The 21,041-nt window shown below is 43.8% G+C and overlaps 1 protein-coding gene across 2 annotated transcripts in view; it reads right to left on the minus strand.

Moving 5' to 3' along the window:
- Positions 1 to 21,041, minus strand: part of LOC126194970 (intraflagellar transport protein 52 homolog) — a 63,738-nt gene that overhangs the window by 18,467 nt on the left and 24,230 nt on the right. For both annotated transcript variants that reach the window (XM_049933366.1, XM_049933365.1), the window contains one exon: positions 14,465 to 14,729. In XM_049933366.1, coding sequence (XP_049789323.1) covers positions 14,465 to 14,729 — 265 coding nt within the window. The remainder of the gene's footprint in view (positions 1 to 14,464; positions 14,730 to 21,041) is intronic.

Consider the following 21,041-nt stretch of genomic DNA (forward strand, 5'->3'; position numbering starts at 1 on the left):
GTTTCTCTTGTAAACAGATGAAAAATATGATAAATTACGTCTGTGTATGTTTAATGTTCTTTTTATATTTTCTTTATGAAGATGGCTGTCTTCTAGGTTACAGGGACAGCACTTATTTAATGTTTCCTGTTAATGAAAGGAAAAATATATCTTCTGTTTGGAAATGAGGCTCGTCTTCTATCCGCGGTTGTATTGACATATCATTTTTCTTTCCAAGTGCTTTATGAATCTAGCTGTCACGTACCTGTTTTTGGAAACGTTATATTTGTATTAAAAGAGAGAGAGACAGAGATAAATATGTTGTGTGTGTGTGTGTGTGTGTGTGTGTGTGTGTGTGTGTGTGTGAGAGAGAGAGAGAGAGAGAGAGAGAGAGAGAGAGAGAGAGAGAGAGAGAGAGAGAGAGAGGTGTGTTGGATTTGTACAGTACAGTGCAAGGCTAGGTGAGACGTCAGCGGTGACCGGTCATGCTCGGTTATCCGCGTGTCCGGAATCCGGACAACAGACATGGGGCGAGTACGTGACCGAGCCGAGTCGTGTGGGGCCGGACACGAGTGGCTCGGTCCCCCCATCAACAGGCGAGCCGTGACCGGTCAAACATTGAGCGTTGCAGCACTCTAGTAGACAACTTTGGCACTAATGAAGTAAATCTGGCAAATAAGTTGTTAGTAGCCAATTTAGATGTTCTACACAAAGATGATGTATACAGATCAAGTGTGGACGATAGCCGTAAGTGAGCGATCTGTAAAACTGCATTGCGTGCAAAATTGGAGTGTGTGAAGAAAACAGAGAGGGTACTTGTGAAGGAGTAGTAGATAGAATTCAAAGACCATTTTGATCCTCATGGCCCACCACTGGCAACAACCATACAGGAATCCAACTGGGGATAAAGCACCTCTTGGCCAAAAACTGTATACAATTGCCCATCAATTAGAATCAATTATGGAGAAATTCATCAAAGAACAATTGCGCAAAGAACTAGTTCTAGGCAGCCTCTGTTGCTGCGCCTACGAAATCATCAGATGCTACAAGAAATTTTAGATTCTGCAGGGACTATCAGGATTTAAACAGCACAAAATCAGCAGATGGATAATCCAATACCAAAATTACAGAAACTCTGGGTAACTTAGTGCAGTGTCAGCACTTTTCTACATTAGATCTAAGGATTGGTTACCATCTATTGGAAGTGGTGCCACAGGACTAATGAAAATATGCATTTTCAGTCATTTTGCAGCCATTACTAGTATCAGCTAATGCCATTTTGTTTCAAAAGTACACCAAACACGTTTCTGAAGCTGCTGGAGAGAATGCTAAGGTGTTTAAAGCCACGGCAATGCGTGATGTACCTTGCGAGATCATCATGTTTTCAAAGGAGATGGAGGAGCATAAGCAGTAGTTAAGAAAGTATTTAGTAGATTATGATCCACATGTCTCTTGAGAAGGGTCATTTTGTATTGCAGAAAGTAAATTACTTGGAACATGTTATTAGTTAGGAAGGGGTGAAGACAGAGAGTGTTTTGATATGAGAGTGAGGGATTTTCTAACACCGCAGACGAGTAAGAAGTTGCAGTCATTTATGGGATTAGTGAATTATTACAGAAAACTTATGAAGGGATTTGCAGATATTGCATTATCACTTATGCATTTGTTACAAAACGATAGGAATTCCAGTGGTAGGCAAAATGTCAAGCCTCATTCAAAAAAGTTAAAAGAGGCATTAACAACAAGCTCTGTATTGATCTTACAAGACGGGTTTTATCCTGTTGTGATGTTTCCAACTAGGCAGTAGGGTGTCTTTTGAGCCAGGAAGTACAGGGTAAGGAGCACAGTGGCACACTCTGGATGGCAGTTAAATAAAGCTGAAAGGAATTATGGAAAGAGATGTTGGAATTGAGAGATAGTGTCATTTATTTCAGATGTTATCTGTACAAGGTGATAACTGATCACAAAGCACTAAAGTGGCTGTCAAAGTTAAAGGATCCTTCCAGGAGACTCACGCAAAGGGCACAGTGTGTGTGAATTTGACTTGAATCATAAAAATGACAAGAAGTATGGGAACACAGACAGGCTTAACAGGACGGTTGGGATAGTGCGGGCACTAGGTAACAGACTTGCAGAGTGGCAGAAGGCACAAGCTGCTGACGCAGACTGCAACATATTAGCACAACACAACTGTGGTTTATTGTGAACGGTAGGCTGTTATGTAGGTCAACTAAGATGGGGCCACATACAGTAGTACCTGCTGAGCTAATGGAGGAGGTATTGTAGAAAGTGCACGATAACATTGCGAGGGTTTATGCCAACAAAGAGCATCTTCTTGAAGTTAGGCCCCAGTGCTGGTCAGACAAAAACCTTGCAAACTCTCAAAACATCTTCTTGTGATGGTTTCCAAGCTTCTAATGGAAAGTCTGTGTACTGATTAATGACTTGGTTTAATAATTATGTATTAAATTATAAAACATCAGAATATTTGTTTGATAATTTGGATATATTTTCCATGTTGAGTGAGAATCAAATCTGAACTAACTAAACGTTTTACACCAAATCCCTGATACCGCACGATGCACCAGAAGTAACTCAAGCATAAAATTACCACCAAATGAAAAAAACATCACACACTTATTTTAACTAACTTTGCTGAACCTACTTTGAAATATCCATGCTTGCTCAATCATACAAGACCACAGAGGGTGCAAATGGTACTCAAATATTCATCTATCTTTCGAAAATGACACCTTTGCCCTCGCAATGTGTTATCTGGGCACGGAGGATGTAGGGAAATAGACCAGAGAATGACAGAATGTTACTGGTGACTAATGTGGAAAAAGGACATAGGCCAATAGACCATCAACCATTGAGCCAACCGTGTAAACTATCTCTGACCCCCGAAACGTGCCAAGAATAGAGAGGAAAAGGTAGCGGAGAGGTGCAGGATGAACTGAGTCTTTTGGGACTTATTTATATGAAGCAGTGGTCGAGGTACAAACTGTGGAGGTGTACATGACCGGACCAGGAATAGAGGTGGTACAGAGAAACACTCGACTTCAGTGAGCAGTGGCCAGACACAGACTGCAATTGGAATCCTCGTTGTGGATTGCCGTTGTGGGTGATGTATTGCCATGTTAAGGAAAAGGAGACAGTGATTTGAACGTTTAGGTGAGCTGCAAATGTGTGCACTATAATTGGCAAGCAGTTGTTGTTGCAGGGTCCGCAATGGAGAAATACCAACTTCCATTAGTAGCCTGTTCACAGGGCTCATCCAGAAAGCCGCCATCGCAATTTAACTTCACAGTGGTGTATAGGGTCCAGCATCTGTAATGCTAAGGGTGATGTTGAACCACTCGCCAGGCTCCGATAGTCAAGATGGGACTGTACCAGGGCATTGCACAGCAGCAACAGTGTAAGGCAATCTGCACCCCATCGGTGTGACTCAGGCAACAAAGAATGTTGAGATGCTGCCAACACTTTCACTTAAGCTGACAAAGATGGGGAAGCCAAGTTAAGTGGGTGTCGAAAACCAGTCCCAAAAAACAATAGAGCCCACTACATTAAGGAGATGGTCATCGAGACACAGCTATAGGTGCGGCTCAACTGTACAACAGTGACAGAAGCGCATGATGCAAGTCTTGGAGCAGATGAGCAAAAGGGAAGGTAAAAGTCATCTGCACATAAGAAGGGTGATACTGAGGCCCCCACAGTTACTGCAAGATCATAAATGAACACTAAAATGAGAGGCACACTCAGTACAGACCCCTGCAGGACCCCATTCTCTCGGATACGGGAGAAATTGTGCGAAGTACTGACTCGATCTTTGGAGGTGCGGAGTGTCAAAAAGTTCTGTATAAAAATCGGGAGCGGATCCCGGAGAACCCACTCGTGTAATGTAGCGAGGATGTGGTGTCACCAGGTGGTGTCATAGGCTATCGTCAGGTCAAAAAAGATGGCAATAAGGTGTTGACTGCAGGAAAAGGCTGTTCAGATGGCAGACTCCATGTATATCATGTTGTCAGTGGTGGAGTGACCTTAGTGAAAACTGTCCTGGGACAGAACCAGAAGGCCCCGAGACTCGAGAAGCCAACACAACCGTCTGTTCACTATACGTTCGAACAGCTTGCACAGGACGATAGCTACACTATCTAGTGGGGTCTTACCAGGTTTTAGCACTTTAACAATGATACTGTCTCGCCATTGCGACTGGAATTCGTCATCACTCCAGACGTGGTTAAAGATGGAAAGGAGGTGGCACTGGTAATCCAGTGATAGATGTTTAATCATTTGGTGATGGATGTGGTCAAGAATAGGGGTAGTGTCAGGACAATGTGCTGCAAGGGCACTGAGAAATTCCCACTCACTGAATGGAGCAATACGTGGCTCAGGGTGGCATGAAGCAAAATATGGGTGTTGTCTTTCCACCTGCTGTTGTAGGAGATGAAAGGTGAGCGGTAATTCGCAGAGGCAGAGGTGCAAGCATAATGCTCAGCAAGACGCTCTGCGATTGCATCTGGGTCGGTATATACAGCTACATGTGTGGAAATCCCAGGTATACCTGCTGGGGTCTGATAGCTGTAAAGGTGTCTTTATCTTGGTCCAAACCTGGGAAGGAGAGGTTCATGATCCAATGGTGGAAATGTATAATTCTCAACAACACTCCTGAGTCTGTCGTTTGATGAGTTGTCGAACTTAGGCACGGAGCCATTTGAAGGCACAAATGTGCTCCAGGGACGGGTGCCGCTTATGATGTTGGAGGGCCCACCTATGATCTCTAATGGCCACAGCAATTTCCAGCAACCACCGAGGCACTGTCTTCCACCGGGGGCAACCTGAGGAACAAGGGACTGCTGATTCAGCTGCAGAAACAATGGTCGTAGTAATGTACTGGATCACCTCATCGATGTCGGCATGCAACGGAAATCCAATGGTAGTAGCACACGTGAAAGCATCCCCGCCAGCCTTGGTAAGAGCCCATCAGGGCAAGTGTCCAGATGAGTGATGCCGGAGGGACAGGAAGAGTGGATGGATAGTTGTCACTAAAGCACAAGTAGTCGTGAGCTCTCCAGCAGACAGATGGTAGAAGGGCAGCACTGCAAATTGAGAGATCACTGGCTGAGTATGTGCCACACTAAAATGAGTGAGAGCACTTGTATTTAGGAGACAAATACCACACCCAATAATCTTGGTTCCACCCCACAAAGAGATCATCATCATCATCATCAGCCAGTTCTATCACTTAATGATGTTGCATCTTTGAGTCAGTGAGTTGTAGTGCCTCGAGAATTGTCGCAAATTCTAGAGACCCTCCATTTTCCACCGTCTTGAACACCCGATATTTTACGTACGAGTGTGAGAAATGGGAGTGTGTCTACCTCGCGCCAGTTTTCTGTGTGCGCAGGGTGGACATGTGTCAAGAGAATGCCACAAGGTGAACGGCTGATCGGCACTTACTTTTACTTTCTTACTTATTGACACTCTAGAGTTGCGGAAGGTGGACTTGTGAGAACCTTGAGTTTTTCTGGAACTGTATTTATTGTAAAAGTAATCAATAGCTTCTGACGGACCAGGAGTCATTCGATTTATGAAATATGATTCATTGATGTGAAACTGTTATATGGTGTTCTGTTTGTGGAAGTGAAATATAGTATGGTTGATTTAAAAGTATCCTGAGTGTACACAATCATTTTAAGAGTAGAGAAAATTCCTCCAAACAGTATCATATCTTCTGAGAAGAAGTTGGGCAGATCGTCGCAGCTGGCTATCCTGAGAAGAAGATCAGCAAAGCACCTCCAAGGAAGTCAAATGATGAAGGGGACGTTTGAGTCTTGCACACCGATACCACATTGCTTCCTCTAGTCGGTGGAAACTGCCAGAGTGTAACAAAGCATCCCAGCAAGATCTTCCATTTCTTCCAAGCCTGAGCTTCCTGTTGCCAATTGAATCCCACTGCCTTTCTTATATCTCTGTCCCAACTGTCTGGTGGTCTTCCTCTAGGTCTTTTTTTGGTAAATTGGGCTCCAGTCTAGGACTTGTTTAGACCATCTACCATCTTTTGTTCAAGCAACATGACCAGCCCACTGCCATTTCAATATATTCACTCTTTACATTATGTCGGTGACCTTTGTTGTTCATCTTATTTCAACTGCTCTCTTCCTGTATTTTTTTCGTGTAACCCAACATTGATCTTTCAATTCCTCTTTGGGCCACCGTTAGCTTCCTAGCAATGAACTCATTTAATGTCCATGCTTCGCAGCCATAAGTTATTACTGACTATATACATTGGTCAAAAATAGATTTCTTCAGCTCAACCAACATTTTAGATTTCAAAATTGAAGAGTGCCTCCCATAAGCTTTCCAGCCCAATTTAATTCACCATAATATTTCTGATTTTAAATCTCCTTTCATGTTTATCAGTTGACCCAGATATTCTGGGACTCTTTGGAGTTGTGTACTTCAAACTGACATACTTCCCTCAGGTGTCCATTCATTGATCACAAAGGGTTATGGGTGTGTAAATCACCCAGAAGTAGAAAAGGCGGGGACAGTTGGGAAACTAGTGCAATCAATACATGGTGCGGCATGTCATCATCTAGAAGATGGTAGATGCTGGTGATGGAAATTGCCTGTGTCATCCTCACACTGACAGCCACAGCTTCTAAAGGTTTTTGAAGGAACACAGGTTTGCTATATATATACAGACGTGAGGTCATATATACAAACTCCACCTGACATCCTGTTACAGTCATTACATTTTTTGTAATACCCCCAATAGCCACGGAGGGTGGTAAGTCACCCGGTCCAGGGTCTTATACTCCATAATCTTCCTCTCCTTGCAAAGAACAGTGCAGACCAGCGAGCAGGGGGAGTGGTGCTCTCCACAGCTGACAGGTAGGAGAAGGGGCACATGGAGTATTTGGATGCAATGGAGTATTTGGATGCAATGGATGTCCACAATTGTGACATGTGGTGCTGGAAGTGCACCAGGAAGACATGTGCCTGAATTTCCAATACTTAAAGCACTGCGTGTGGGGGGAGGGGATGATTCTATGTTACATCAGTATACTATCATCTTGACCTTTTCAGGTAACAAACTGCCCTTCATCCTCAAGGGCCAAGATGAAGGCATGGATAACAACCCTATTATCTTTTGGTCCCCTATAGGCAGACTGGACAACGTGAATACCCCATCGCTCTGAACTGGCATGTAGCTTGTCTTTGGAAATGGGAATATCACCCAGCTTGTCAGAGGCGAGCAACACCTGGGACTGGGCTAGGGATGCTGTCCGAATCAAGACCAACCCATTTCTCATTTTGGACAGGGCTGTCATTTCCCCAAACTTATCCTCCAGATGTTCAACAAAAAATAGAGTCCCCATCTGCTCCGCAGCAGACTAAATACCTTGACGAATAAGGCTCTCTCTTTTCCATAGTCCTACATTCCACCCATGTTGTAGCTAGGGAGGGAAACGTTTTGGGGCCATATTTCTCAGGATTAAATTCAACTTTCCCTTGAACTGCTTGAACCATTTGGTCCATAGCAAAAGATGACTTGGCCCGCTTCATTGCGGGTCATCCACCCTTATGCCACCCACTCCAATCAAGGGCTCTCCCCACGTGCACCAACTCCTGATGTCCCAAGAAGACAGGCATCTATACATTGGAAAACATAGGAAGTTTGCTGCTCAGGCATCAGCAGTGATATCCGTGTTGTCGGGGGGCTAAGACCACGAGGGTACATTACAGCCCCACCTTAACGGACTGGCTACCATGCTGGATGCTAGGTGCATCAAAATCCTGTATTGTCATGGGGGCAAAAACAGGACAGTGGGTAATCGATGGAGATTACGCACCCCATAAGGTGTCCTTGCCCAAACAGGTGAAATATGGGTGGAGTTGTAATGCCATCATAATATTAGGTGCAGAAGATCATAATGCATGAGGGATATACAGCGTGATTCACAAAGATAGGCAAATATTTTAATTTGTTATTCTACAAGTAAAACTAAAGAAAAAAGTTCATATAAACATAGGTCCGCAGATGTTTAGTTACGGAGTTACAGCTAATGAAAGATTTTGCCTGAAATTTAGCAACTTCGCTAATATGAAGCCATTGCAAAACTGTACGAGGCTAAAGTAAAGCACCATTTCCATTCATTTTGTTGTTATTAGTCTGGTGAATCTAATAAAACATGTTCCAGATGCAGGGAGTATACACGGACAAGGAAAAAAAATTCCTGGATTTCTCGGTTAAAAATACACTTTCTCCCGGATGAAAACATCCTTTTTACCTGTTAACTGACAGTATATTTTCTCTTGGAACTGTATAACTTATCAGTCATTTGAATGATTATGGTTTTATACACGGGCGTAGAATTTCCCGGCGCTATCGAAAACTAAACACAGCGAAAAAACGCATTTTAGAAAGATCTTTGATGTGCAGCAACATGTACACTGCATATTTTAGTATTACGAAAGTACAAATTCTAATTCCACCAAACATTGCATGTTACTTTCAAAAGCATTGAAATCGAGATTGCGATGCACTTTTGTAAGCCAGTCATAGCTCATGTCACGTGATTTCGCCAGCCGATGACAGCGGGTATTCAGAGCTTAGGACACGTGATGTAGTCAGCCAATAGTAACATCACTGTTAACTAGTGTGAACACACAAACAGAAAAAGTTAACGGTTTAAATTAATATACATAGTGTTGCTACACGAAAAGCAAAGCTTTCACATGTAATATTGGTCAATAAGATTAATACGCTGCAAGAGAAGCTAAGCTTTCACATATAATGTTGGTCTTTTATGCGTGTATTACAATTTAAGATATATCACACAAAGGTGCCAGTAAAATTTTTAATAATGACATAAATTTCTGATCTTCTGGGCTTGAAATTCATCTAAATGACTCATCTTCGAAGAGTTGATTTTTAAATGAGAGTGAAACGCTCTGTGATTTAAGAAATTCATCGTACATTCTCGCACATAGTTCAACTTGCGTAAAAGGATATTTACTTTGACAGTAACGCTTTTCAAACCACCATTCGGAATACTTTCCCACGACCTGCTAGAAATAGGTTCGTTTCTGCAGCTGCCAGAAAGCGCCAGATGACAGGCATCACTGCGCTTGTACAGCTACGAGTCGTAGGGAGCCCATATGTTCGTACGTGTAAAACATTAAAAGATCTTACATTATTTCATAAAAGAAACAAGACATCAAAGGATATTCCAAGAGCATCGGAATTTCGTGACCCGTACTAAAATGTGCACATTTGAAGTGCACATTCGTATGTCCAGATTCCCAGTGAAGTAGGCCATGGCCTGATATTAAGTTTTCAATGCGGTTTTCAGGATGTAAATTTTCTTGGAGTACCAGTACTGTGTTATCTCATGTTTGGTTCTTTATTATGGCATAATGCCATACATTCTAGAAGTTGAAAACGTGCACTTGAAATGCAGCGAACAGTGTGTGGAATTAAACACTTCATTTCAAATATATTGTCTGCCTCAATGGAAAAGATTAATGAAAGAAAATTTCTTTAGCAAACCGACAAAAATGACTTCATTGTTCTGCAAGGCAATTAATACTCGACTGTCAGAAAGGTGTAAATAAAATAAAATCTGCAACTAGTAACACATTTTAGCCTTCCGTAATTATGTGAAAGTATTTTAATTCAATTGATAGCTACCGTCCACAGAAATCTGTTTTGTTTTCATTTGACGTGAGAGCAGTAAACAAAGAGGAAACAGCAAAATAACTAAATGTAAACACGGGTCATGTGGAGACTACCCACTTCCCCACTGTAACTCAAGACTGTTCTGCGCATCAGCCCCGGATCTACGATATTTCCGAACCGGGGCAATACCCCTCCACTCACTCGAGTGTTTGAGATAGAATGTCAAAAATTTTTAAAAATTGAATTTTCGAAAATATGTTCATTTTGTAGAGCACATCTTTCTGAAGAGTTTAATGCATAAAACATGTGTGTGTGAGGAAATGTAACACGTGTTATTTGGTCCTAAATGTGCCAAAGTGCAGTTCCTCGCCTCCTCCACACAGCATTCTTCTATCGCACGTCACTGTACTTCGCTGTGTGGAATTGAAACATGTATATTTTGTAATGGATGCCATCAAACCATATTCAGGACAGTACAAATTAAAATGTCCTGTGGTGACTCTCCTGCTTACAGTCGGCCGGTTTGACATCCTGCCCCCCCCCCCCCCCCCCCCCCGCAAAAAAGAACTCTTCAGAAAATCTGCACTCTTTATTCCCCATCAGTTAACAACTTGCTGCTTTGTGTGACATAAAATTAAATATAGGATAGATAAACCCAGTAAAGACATGACACAAGCAAGACAATACACATTTCTTCAATCCTTAGCTCCTAGAATTTTTTTCTCTCTAATCTTGCTACAGCTTTACATGGCGTGCTTTCCTTTCTGCGAAAGAATCTATTACCTCAAAGTTCGTCAAACGTTTTGCTACATGAAAAATCGAAATGGGGTTGTCTCATACTGAAAAAGCTGTTAATACAAATAGGACCCAAGACTGGTGAGGTTTCCCGATCTGATTACGCCTATTTTGTCACTGTCAGCTAGATAATACAAAATAGGCCTTTCTAATACTGCAACAATTGTAACACACATCAAATAAAAAAGACTGTTTTGGCACAACCTATCTTTTTTGTAACGACAGAATATTATTCACAATGTACCAATGTCAAATGCCTATTAGACCTACTGCAAGCAAAAGCTTTAATTTAGGAAATAGTTTCACACTTCATTTATACGGTCCAGTTTCTCAAGTATGAGATCGAAAAATAGTAGTACGAAATTTTTATACTAACTTGGGGTATCGTCATATTGTTCCATAATTTGTGCGATATCCTCGTTTATTATCCTTCCTCTTTCTAACAAACAGTCTTGTTATCACTAATTCTGCAACTATTCCTGCCAATTTTGTTTCTACATGTAACAAGGATTACCCTGACAGAGACATCATTTACACTATGCACGCATTCACAAATCAACTTACGATTCATTCAGAAATCAACTTAGAATGTGTTCTAAGACCGACAGGAATGCGTTTCAAAGTCATATGAAAAATTTATAGACTAACATGCGCTGGATGCTAGTCACTTTGTGAAACAAGGTTTTTCCCCTCAAGAATATGAATTTGCCCCCCCCCCTCCCCTCCCAGATATGGGCCTGCTGCGCATGCATGAATCTGGCATCTTGGGCACTCCAGTAAAATTTTTCCCGGTAGCATCTTGCTGCAACTGCTTACACAGCAAACAACCACATTTCTGTAGCCAGAAGCGGGAGAAGCTACTACTCAACTGCACATGCGCATGATCCCGCTCGTAACTGCTAAAACGAATCTAATGTAAACAGTTGTGACATCACGCTCATCGGAGGCAATTGTTAGAGTATCGGTTCTTACCAGTCAAAATTAAAAAAATTTAACTGAAAACAAAAACAATGGAAAATTCCCGGAATTCTAAAAAATTCCCGGATTTTTCCCGAATCTCCCAGTTGTCCTGGGTCGTATACACCCTGAGATGTGTATCTGCAGTAGTTTTCCAGAACATCCAGACAAGCAAATATTATTATACAAGTATATTAGTTTGCTTTCCATTAAGAATGTAGAAACGTTTATATCACTGTTGGCAACCGTTAGTGAGTTGTTTCACTCATTTCCTAACCTTGAAACGAGTTAAGTTTTCTGTATTGTTCAGTGAAAGAACATAACAAGAATAGTCTATTTAAGTGAAACCAACAGTCACTGTTGTAGTTTGTAGGTTATTTATGAAACAGGGAATACAGTTGCAGTTAGCATTATCATCATTATTTTTCCAAAATTACATTCTCTACAACTTCTGTTGAAAATTCTGTCCAATTGTCTAGAATTTAAAAAACAAAGTGGGCCACATAGTTAAAAAATTAAAAATTTTACAAAAATACTTCTTTGCTTCTCTGGATGTTCTGGAAAACTACTGCAGATACACATCTGGGACATGTTTTACCAGATTCACCAGATAAATAACAACAAACTAAATGAAAATCATGCTTTATTTTAACCTCGTACAGTTTTGCGATGGCTTCATATTACCGAAGTTGTTAAATTTCAGGGAAAATCTTTAATTAGCCGTAACTCTGTAACTAAACATTTGCAGACCTATGCTTATATGAACTTTTTTCTTTGGTTTTATTTATAGAATAACATATTAAAATATTTGCATATCTTCATGAATCACCCTGTATAGTGCACCACATAAAGCGTCCTTCCCCAAGTGGCCCGCACTTCTGCAGAATTTGGAAAGGTGGAGGTCAGACCCCGAAAGGGGACCATAATCAGAAAGGATGGAGATTCCTTGTAGTTGTCTCTTATGACAAGCAGGAATGGGCATCTACTCCTTGGCGTACGTGGAGAATTTGCAGCTCAGGCATCAGCAGTGCGATCTCTTATGTTGTAAGGGGGCTACAACCAAGAGGGTACATGATGCCCCCTCCATTGTGACAGACACTGGCGATCGTGCTGGATATTGGATTTGAAGACATCCAGTATTGTCATGGGGGTGAAAGAGGACAGCAGACAACAGATGTAGATTATGCGCCCTGTTAGGTGTCCTCACCCAAATGGCTCGATTATTGGTGGTGTTGAGAGCCCTGACAATAATAGGTGCAGAAGGTCACAACGCACGTCGGATAGACGGTGCACCATGTAAGGCATCCTTCCCCAAATGGCCCTCACTTCTGAAAAGTTTGGAGAATGTGGGGGGCAAATCCTAAAAGGGGACCACAATACTTAAGACCAAAATGTAGAGGACTCCTTTTGGTCACCTCAATGTTGTGCCAGCTACTGAATATTGCTGACGTGTTTTTTGTAACTGCTGTACGTATTTGGCGCAACTGTTGATTAAAGTACTGGTAATGCACAAGGTACACCTGGTGATTAAACTGATCATTATACATAATTCTGGGCTCCTTTTCTTATTAATTAATAAACATTTTTTTTACTTGAATTCTTTGTTTGAAATTAAGTGAAGTAAGCACTAGTTAATTATGCCAAGCCCTATCTCATCAACGAGATAAGAGCACCCGAAGGGACAGCACAGGGTAGTACATCATTTTCCTTGCACGTGTTGCTTGCTGCAATGCGAGCTCGCTTATTTCCCTGGATTCCAAAAGGGCATTGTACCCAGCAGAATGATACTTCCTTTCCTTGCCGTTGTAGATGCAGTGACTTATGTTTTGTACCATTTTTTTGCTGGGTACATTTGCTGGATGGTCAGTAATATACTTAAGAAATCAGAGTGATAAAACAGTTATCCTGTTGACTACACATCATCTGCTCTAGTGCCTTTACCATAAAAGGCTGTAAATTCACCTGGAAATTGAATCCTAAGGATAAACTGAGAGGAAACTACAGATCAGTTGACAGCATTGCCCTCTTCAGATCCATTAGTGTAAATAACTGTTAAATTTGGTCCACAGCTAAAAATACAGAGGAGGATTGTTTAAAAATAAGATCAGGTGTACAGGATTTATTTCACTAATCTCAGATTTGAAAACAGACTGCACCTCAATACTAACCAGGGAGGATACCGGTTCCAATAATGTCCGGCAGTGAGCTCTATAAGTTACACCTTCAGTTTAATCTAAACTAGTCTTGTGGCACTTTTGTAATTTATACATGCACGTTCTACTGGTGAACAAACAAGAGGAGATTGTGGGAAAGACTGAATCCTATATGCTTCCTGCACCATGAGGAACGTTAACAGCATGGTTAAAGGCAGTTCCCAGACTCAGCACAAAGGTTGTGTACACAGTGTGTCCAGAAGTTCCTGTTGCCATTGTAATGCCCTCATGATGAGTGGAATCCAAGGTGTTTGGATAAGACAGCCACGCAAAACTACATACTGTATAGCAACAGTCCAGCAATGACCAAAAAACTGCTCTGTAAAATAATAACAGGGCGAACCTGTGCGACCTCCCACCCTGTGCCCCTCCCACAAAATCTGCCATTAAAGCACTTTACGATGTTTAAAGTCTTTAGCAATCTTACCTAGAGATGCTTTAGGTGCCACAACAAGATGAATTTCTCATCAAGATGAGGCCTAGACACATTACCAACTTCTTGAAAATAAGAACAATGTCCCCCAGTTGCTTATGGAAAACTATAGAGTGGAGGAACATTATCTCTTCTCACTGTACTACCATAACAGTTTACCGGTAGCTTCATTATAGTGAGTACTAGCTATGGAAGCATATGACTACAAAGTTTTGGACGGTAAGCTCCAAACACGGTTGATGTACAGTAGGCGAGACACATTAGAATCATTGCAACAGACTTCAATTTCCTTAAAAAATAGTAACAGCAGCAGCAATAGTAGAAGAAAGAAAGAAATGAGATAATGAAAAACACAAAACAGAAAAAGAACAGAAGTAAAATATAAAACTGCAGACTCACTTCAGGATCTTCTGCGTCCACATCATTGAGGTCAAATGGTGGAGGAGACAAGAGTCGCAGTAGTACCTCCCGAATGCGGTCGTTATCCTCACGATCAATATAGCGATCGGCTAGCATGTGTCCTGATCCCAGAACCACAAGCCGTCCAGAAACTGCACAGACCGGTCGCTGGTGAGGATATGCAACACTCCCAGTGGAAAGGAGTGCCACAGATGGCCGTGCAAGCTTCAGTGTTGCACCGTACGGATATATGAAGCTCAGCGCCCTGCAGATATCTGTTATCAGGTGTGCCACTTGTACTGTCCTTTAAGTTACTAGTGCTGTTAGGTGCCATTGCTGAAATGCATTGTGCAGTTTAAGAAATAGCAAAGTCAACAAAGAAGATGCCACTTTGTGGTGAGAAACATAAAATAATGAGTGCACATGCTAATTCTAGTGACTGCTCCCACTTCTGAGTTAAGTTTTCTTATAAACTTCATCCTTGAGCTGAGTGTCAAAACATTATTACTACAACAGTAATTGCTTGATATAAATGTTAACGATACGGTTATGACAGACCATTTTACTTACGTTCTGTGTATATCCCCTGATGACAGGGAGAATACAGCTAGGCATGTGAAAAGGGAAGTTTGCAATAACAGCAATAAAATGCTAGGAGGTGGTAAAGGCAGAAGGGGCAGAGGAATTTTAAATAATAAAAACTAAAAGAAAGGCAAGAAATTTTAAATCCAGGCTGTCTACAGAGTGCAAAAGTATTGTTTATTATAATAGGCTTGGTGGTGCAATGTAGGACACCACCACTGCCACAAGGCACACCTGTGCCAGTGTGACTTAGAGGTCAGAGCATCTGCATAGTGAGCAGGAGATACAGGTTCAAATCACGGCCTTGGTACAAATTTTCATTTGTCGCTTCAATCTGTATATATATATCATACATATCTGAGACCTGAAAATGTCTCTGTAACCACATAGTTTCATTTGATTAAATCACCTATGCCTAGATTTCAGGCACAATCACTTGTTCAGTTTGGTGCTATTCCAGTAGAGTTGGAGAGCCACTGCAATGCTCTTCAAGTTTAGGGGAAATACCAAGTGGGCTGAGGCATGAGTGGGTTGGTTGGTTGGTTTAAAAGAGGGGGAGGGGGAAGGGACCAAACTGCTAGGTCATCGGTCCCTTCTTCCGAATAAAACAATGCCACAAGGGTGAGGATAAAACAAGCGAGACTGACAACACAAAATGGAGAGAAAGGAAAAACCACAAGAACGACGGAAGGGCAACAAACAGTTAAATGGACAAAAGTGGAGAAGAAAAGCACAGAAACACAAAAAACAGATAGAAGAGATTAAAACGACAAAACAGCTTACCATGGCTGGCTGACCATGAGAATAAAAAGGAGAAGCCAGCCACCTGCTACACATTAAAACCTCCACCCTAAAAGCACTAGAGTAGTCTCCTTGATGGCACACAGTTTGTTGTGTGTACTGAGACCATGCTATTCTGTCTCCCAAAGCCAAAAAACCTGGCAGAGTAAAAACGGTTGCAGGTCAGTTTCAGAGATGCCTATCTTCAGAAGTGGTTCCCGTGTAGCCTGTCTGGTCAGCCTGTTAGCCAGTTTGTTGCCTGGGATTCCAGTGTCCTGTGGTCCACACAAACACCACTGAATGACCAGACCATTACAGGGCATAGATGGACTCCTGGATGGTCGCTACCAAAGGATGACGAGGGTAGCACTGGTCAACAGCTTGTAGGCTGCTCAAGGAGTCAGAGACAGATGGCCCTACAACTGCAGCTAGACCATTAATGGCCACTAAAAATAGAGATACACTCAATACAGAGCCCTGCAGGACCCTATTCTCCTGGATATGGGGGAGGGGAGGGAGGGGGGGGGGGCTACGAGAGGAACCAACTTGGACACAGACAGTATGAAGCGACAGGAAATTCTGGATAAAAATTGGGAGCAGGCCTCTGAGACCCCACTTGAATAATGTGGCAAGGATATGATGTCGCCAGGTGGTGTCATACACTTTTCATAAATCAAGAAAGACGGCAACAAGGTGTTGGGGTCTGGAAAAGGCTGTTCAGATGGCAGTCTCAAGGGACATAAGATAATCAGTGGTAGAGAGACTCAGGTGGAAACTGCCCTGGCATGGAGCCGGTAGGCCACGTGACTCCAGGACCCAACTCAACCGCCCACACAACACACGTTTCAGCAGCTTACAAAGAATGTCAGTGAAGCTGATGGGCCGATAGCTAGCCACATCAAGCGGGTTTTTGCCAGGTTTGAGCACTGGTATGACGGTGCTCTCCCGCCAGTGCAATGGGAAGACACCATCGCACCAGATCCGGTTGAAGATGAGGAGAAGATGTCACTTGTAGTCAGACGATAGATGTTTAACCATCTGACTGTGGATCCGATCTGGCCCAGGAGCTGTGTCAGGGCAATGTGCAAGGGCACTAAGGAGCTCCCACTCTATAAATGGGGCGTTATATGGTTCACTGTGGCATGTAGTGAACGAGAGGACTTTCCTTCCATCTGCCGTTTGAGAGTGCGAAAGGCTGAGGGGTAATTCTCTGACACACAGGCGCGAGCATAGTGCTCAGCAGTCACGTTTGTGTCAGTAGATAATACACCATTTACATTAACACCTGTTGGGGTGTGGTACACCAAAACTCGTCTGACCTTTGCCCAGACTTGGGAAGGTGACGTATGGCACCCAATGGTCAACACGTACCTCTTCCAACACTCCTGTTTCTGCCTTTTGATAAGCTGGCGAATGCGGGCACACACCTGTTTAAAGGCACTGAGGTGCTCAAAGGAAGGGTGCCGCTTGTGCTACTGTAGAGCTCGCCAACACTCCTTAATTGCCTTCCGACAACCACCAAGGGACTGTGTTTCGCTGGGGGCACCCTAAAGAACGAGGGATCATGTTTTCCGGCACAGAAACGATCGTTGTAGTTACCTGCTCAACCACCACATTGATGTTACTATGTGGGGGAGATTCAATGGTGACAGCAAAGGTGAAAGCGTCCCAGTCTGCCTTGTTTAAAGTCCATCTGGGTAGGTGTCCGTGGACCTGACACCAGAGCCGTGACAGGAAGATGGGGAAGTGGTCACTACCGCACAGGTTATCATGTCCATTCCAGTGGATAGATCGGAGAAGGCCAGGACTGCAAACTGAGAAATCAATGGCCGAATATGTGCCATGTGCCACACTGAAATGTGTGGGGGCACCCATATTTAAGAGGCAGAGGTCGGGTTGTGACATAAATTTTTGACATCTCTGCCTCGGCCAGTAAGTATGGTGCTACCCCACAAGGGGTTATGGACGTTAAAACCGGAGGAAGACATACATTGCAAACAGTTATTTCCTGTGTCGTCCGTATCCTGACAGTCACAGCTTCAAGAAGAGTTTGAAAGCGCGCAGGTTCGCTATATACTGAGTTCAGGACATAGACACAAACTCCACCTGACACACTATTATATTCGCTACGGTTCTTGTAATATCCCTGTAGCCACGAAGGGCAGGGGTTCGCATTGCCGGGAACCAGGTTTGCTAGAGGGCAATGCAGAAAGCAGGTGTAAGGCTTAACAGTTGCCCTAGCTCAAATGGAGGATGACATGATTGTGAGACTGGGAAGGCAGGAAACACTCAATGAGGCAGTCTACGCCTCAGGGTCACCTGCTGCCACCGACTTATTTCCTGAACAGGCTATATCCATTGTGTCAAAGGGTCTGGTGAGATCTAGGTCATCAGCAGACACCAGAATCTTTACCATCCTCAGACGTAGAGCTTGTAGGCAGCGGTGGTGTGGGTGCCACCATAATTCCCTTGATTTTGGGGATCTTCTTTCTGGATTTCTCTGGCTGGCAGGGACACCCTGCCAGCCAGAGAAATCCAGAAAGAAGATCCCCAAAATCAAGGGAATTATGGTGGCACCCACACCACCGCTGCCTACAAGCTCTATGTCTGAGGATGGTAAAGATTCTGATTCCGTCTCTGGAACAGAGGATGATCGTGAAGCCCTATGACCAGCTGCCTTTGGGCACTTCAGCCACTGGTGTCATCTTTCCCACTAGAGGAAAACTGGGAAGGGAGTGACCCAAGGGACTCCTTCCTAGCGAGAGGAGCCGATGAAGACTTGCTTTTCTGGCTGAGAAGTAGGGACTGGTGTCCCTGATGGTTGGTTGGGTGGGGGTAGGGGGGTGGTAGTGCTCCCAAGGTAGGTGGTGCGTGAGTAACAGGGAGGGAAGTGCCCCCCAACCATCAAAGGGGCAGGTGTAGTCTTCCAGCTCTGAGAGCCGACTGGAACGCTTGGAACTGTTGGGGCTACAACTTTTCTTGGAGCGGTGGCATAAGAGGATGTAGGCGCTCAAATTTCCTCTTCACCTCAGTGTAGGTCAGTCGGTCCAGGGTCTTGTATTCCACGATTTTCCTTTCTCGCTGTAAAATCTTGCAGTCTGTTTAGCAAGGGGAATGATCCTCTCCGATGTTGACACATATGGGAGGCGGGGCACATGGAGTATTGGGATGGGATGGACATCCACAATCTCGACATGTGACGCTGGAAGTACAGTGGGAAGACATATGACCGAACTTCCAGCACTTAAAGCACCACATTGGGGAACACAGCGGTAGACCATCACCTTGACCTTCTTGGGCAGTGTCTCACCCTTGAAGGCCAAGATGAGGGCACTGGTGGTAACCTGATTATACCTCGGACTCCCATGGACGTGCCAGACAAAATGAACTCCTCGTTACTCTATGTTGGCGTGCAGCTCGTCGTCGGACTGCAAAAGAAGGTCCCTGTGGAATATAATACTCTGGACCATATTTAAGCTCTTATGAGGCATGATGGAAACGGAAACATCCCCCAGCTTGTCACAAGCGAGTAATTCCTGAGAATAGGCAGAGGATGCTGTTTTTATCAAGACTGACCCTGATCGCATATTGGACAAGCACTCCACCTCCCCAAACTTGTCCTCTAAATGCTCTACAAGAAACTGAGGCTTCACCGAGACAAAGGAGTCCCCGTCAGCCCTCATACATATGAGGTACCGGGGCGAATAAGGTTCGCTGCCATTCTTAGCCTGGCATTCCTCCCATGGTGTGGTCAGGGAGGGGAACGATTTAGTATCATACTTCCTTGCATTGTACAGAGACTTGGAACGATTAGAGACTGCTGGCGTTTGGTCACCAGCAAGTGATGACATGGTACGCTTCATCGTGCATCATCTGCCCTGATGCCACCCACACTGACCAGGGATCCTCCCCACGGGCACCACCCAGCCACAGCAAGCGCCACCTGGCAGGATGGCCATTGCCAGGAGTCCTGATGCCACAGGGTGACAGGCATCTATTCCTTGGCATGTGGGGACTTAACGGCACAGTCATCAGCAGAGCAATCCCTGCGTAGTCAGGGGGCTACAACCAACAGGGTACATGGCGGCGCCACCACTACGGACAGGCTACCGTGCTGGATATGAGGTGCAAGGACTTCCATGGTCACTGTCAGCACAGCAAACGACACTGCATAGTGGGTGGAGGAAAACGCACCCAGGATGGTGTCCTTGCCCAAGAGATGGAGGAAGAACGGGACTGCAAAGCCTCAAGGAGAAAGTGGGCTAAAGGTCTCAATGCACAATGGACACGAGGCACCATGTAAGGCGCCCTTCCCCAATTGACACTCTCTTCAGGAAAATTTTGAGAAATTGAGGTAAAACCTTCCATCACATAAAGGCCGAAAGGTGTGAGATTCCTTTTAGTCGCCTCTTATGACAGGCAGGAATACCTCGGGCCTACTCTAACCCTGGGCCTACAGGTGGAGGGCGTGAGTGGGAATTTGGATGGAGGAGGGAGGCATGCTGAGGTAGTCCAACGGTTGTGCAAAGCCACTGTGTAACGATGAAACAGTGGTCACTGTTGTTTGTTGCGTTTTAGGGCGCAAAACAATTAGGGTCATATGTGCCCATGTCGGAACTATAGAACATGAAGATGCCATGGAGAACTGGAGGTCCTGAACTAAAGATTAAATGTCCTTTGCCATATTGCTACGATGGATAAAAAGTAAAACATGGCCAACAGCACACACATGATTTGTTAAAGCAACCGGTTACACAGAGACGGCAAACATAAATGAGAACTTAAGTGATTAAAAAAAGGGCATTCCATCAGGAAATGGTGAACCACCAAAGGTTGCAGGCAGTGAACACAGAGAGGTTGAGGAACACCATTTAACAAATGGCCATGGCTAAAAAGACAGTGCCTGATATGCAACCTAGTTAAAATGATATCCTCATGGCGAGAGGGCTGAGAGGAGGTTGTTCACGCCACTGGGAGAGGCTTAAGAACCCGCAGCTTTTTCCCATGAAGGGAAGACCAGTGGTGTTGCCAAAGTGACACCACCTGCTAACAGACAGCAACACAAGAGATCACTGGAGGGGATGTAAAAACTAGCAGGCTGAGATACGAGGACTGCAGCCTCGGCAGCAGTGTCAGCGGCCTCATTTCCTATCAGACTGACGTGACCAGGAACCCACATAAACATCACAGTGGTTTCGTCAAGTGTGAGCAAATG

Source organism: Schistocerca nitens, chromosome 7, assembly GCF_023898315.1.
Source record: "Schistocerca nitens isolate TAMUIC-IGC-003100 chromosome 7, iqSchNite1.1, whole genome shotgun sequence".
Classification (NCBI taxonomy): domain Eukaryota; kingdom Metazoa; phylum Arthropoda; class Insecta; order Orthoptera; family Acrididae; genus Schistocerca; species Schistocerca nitens.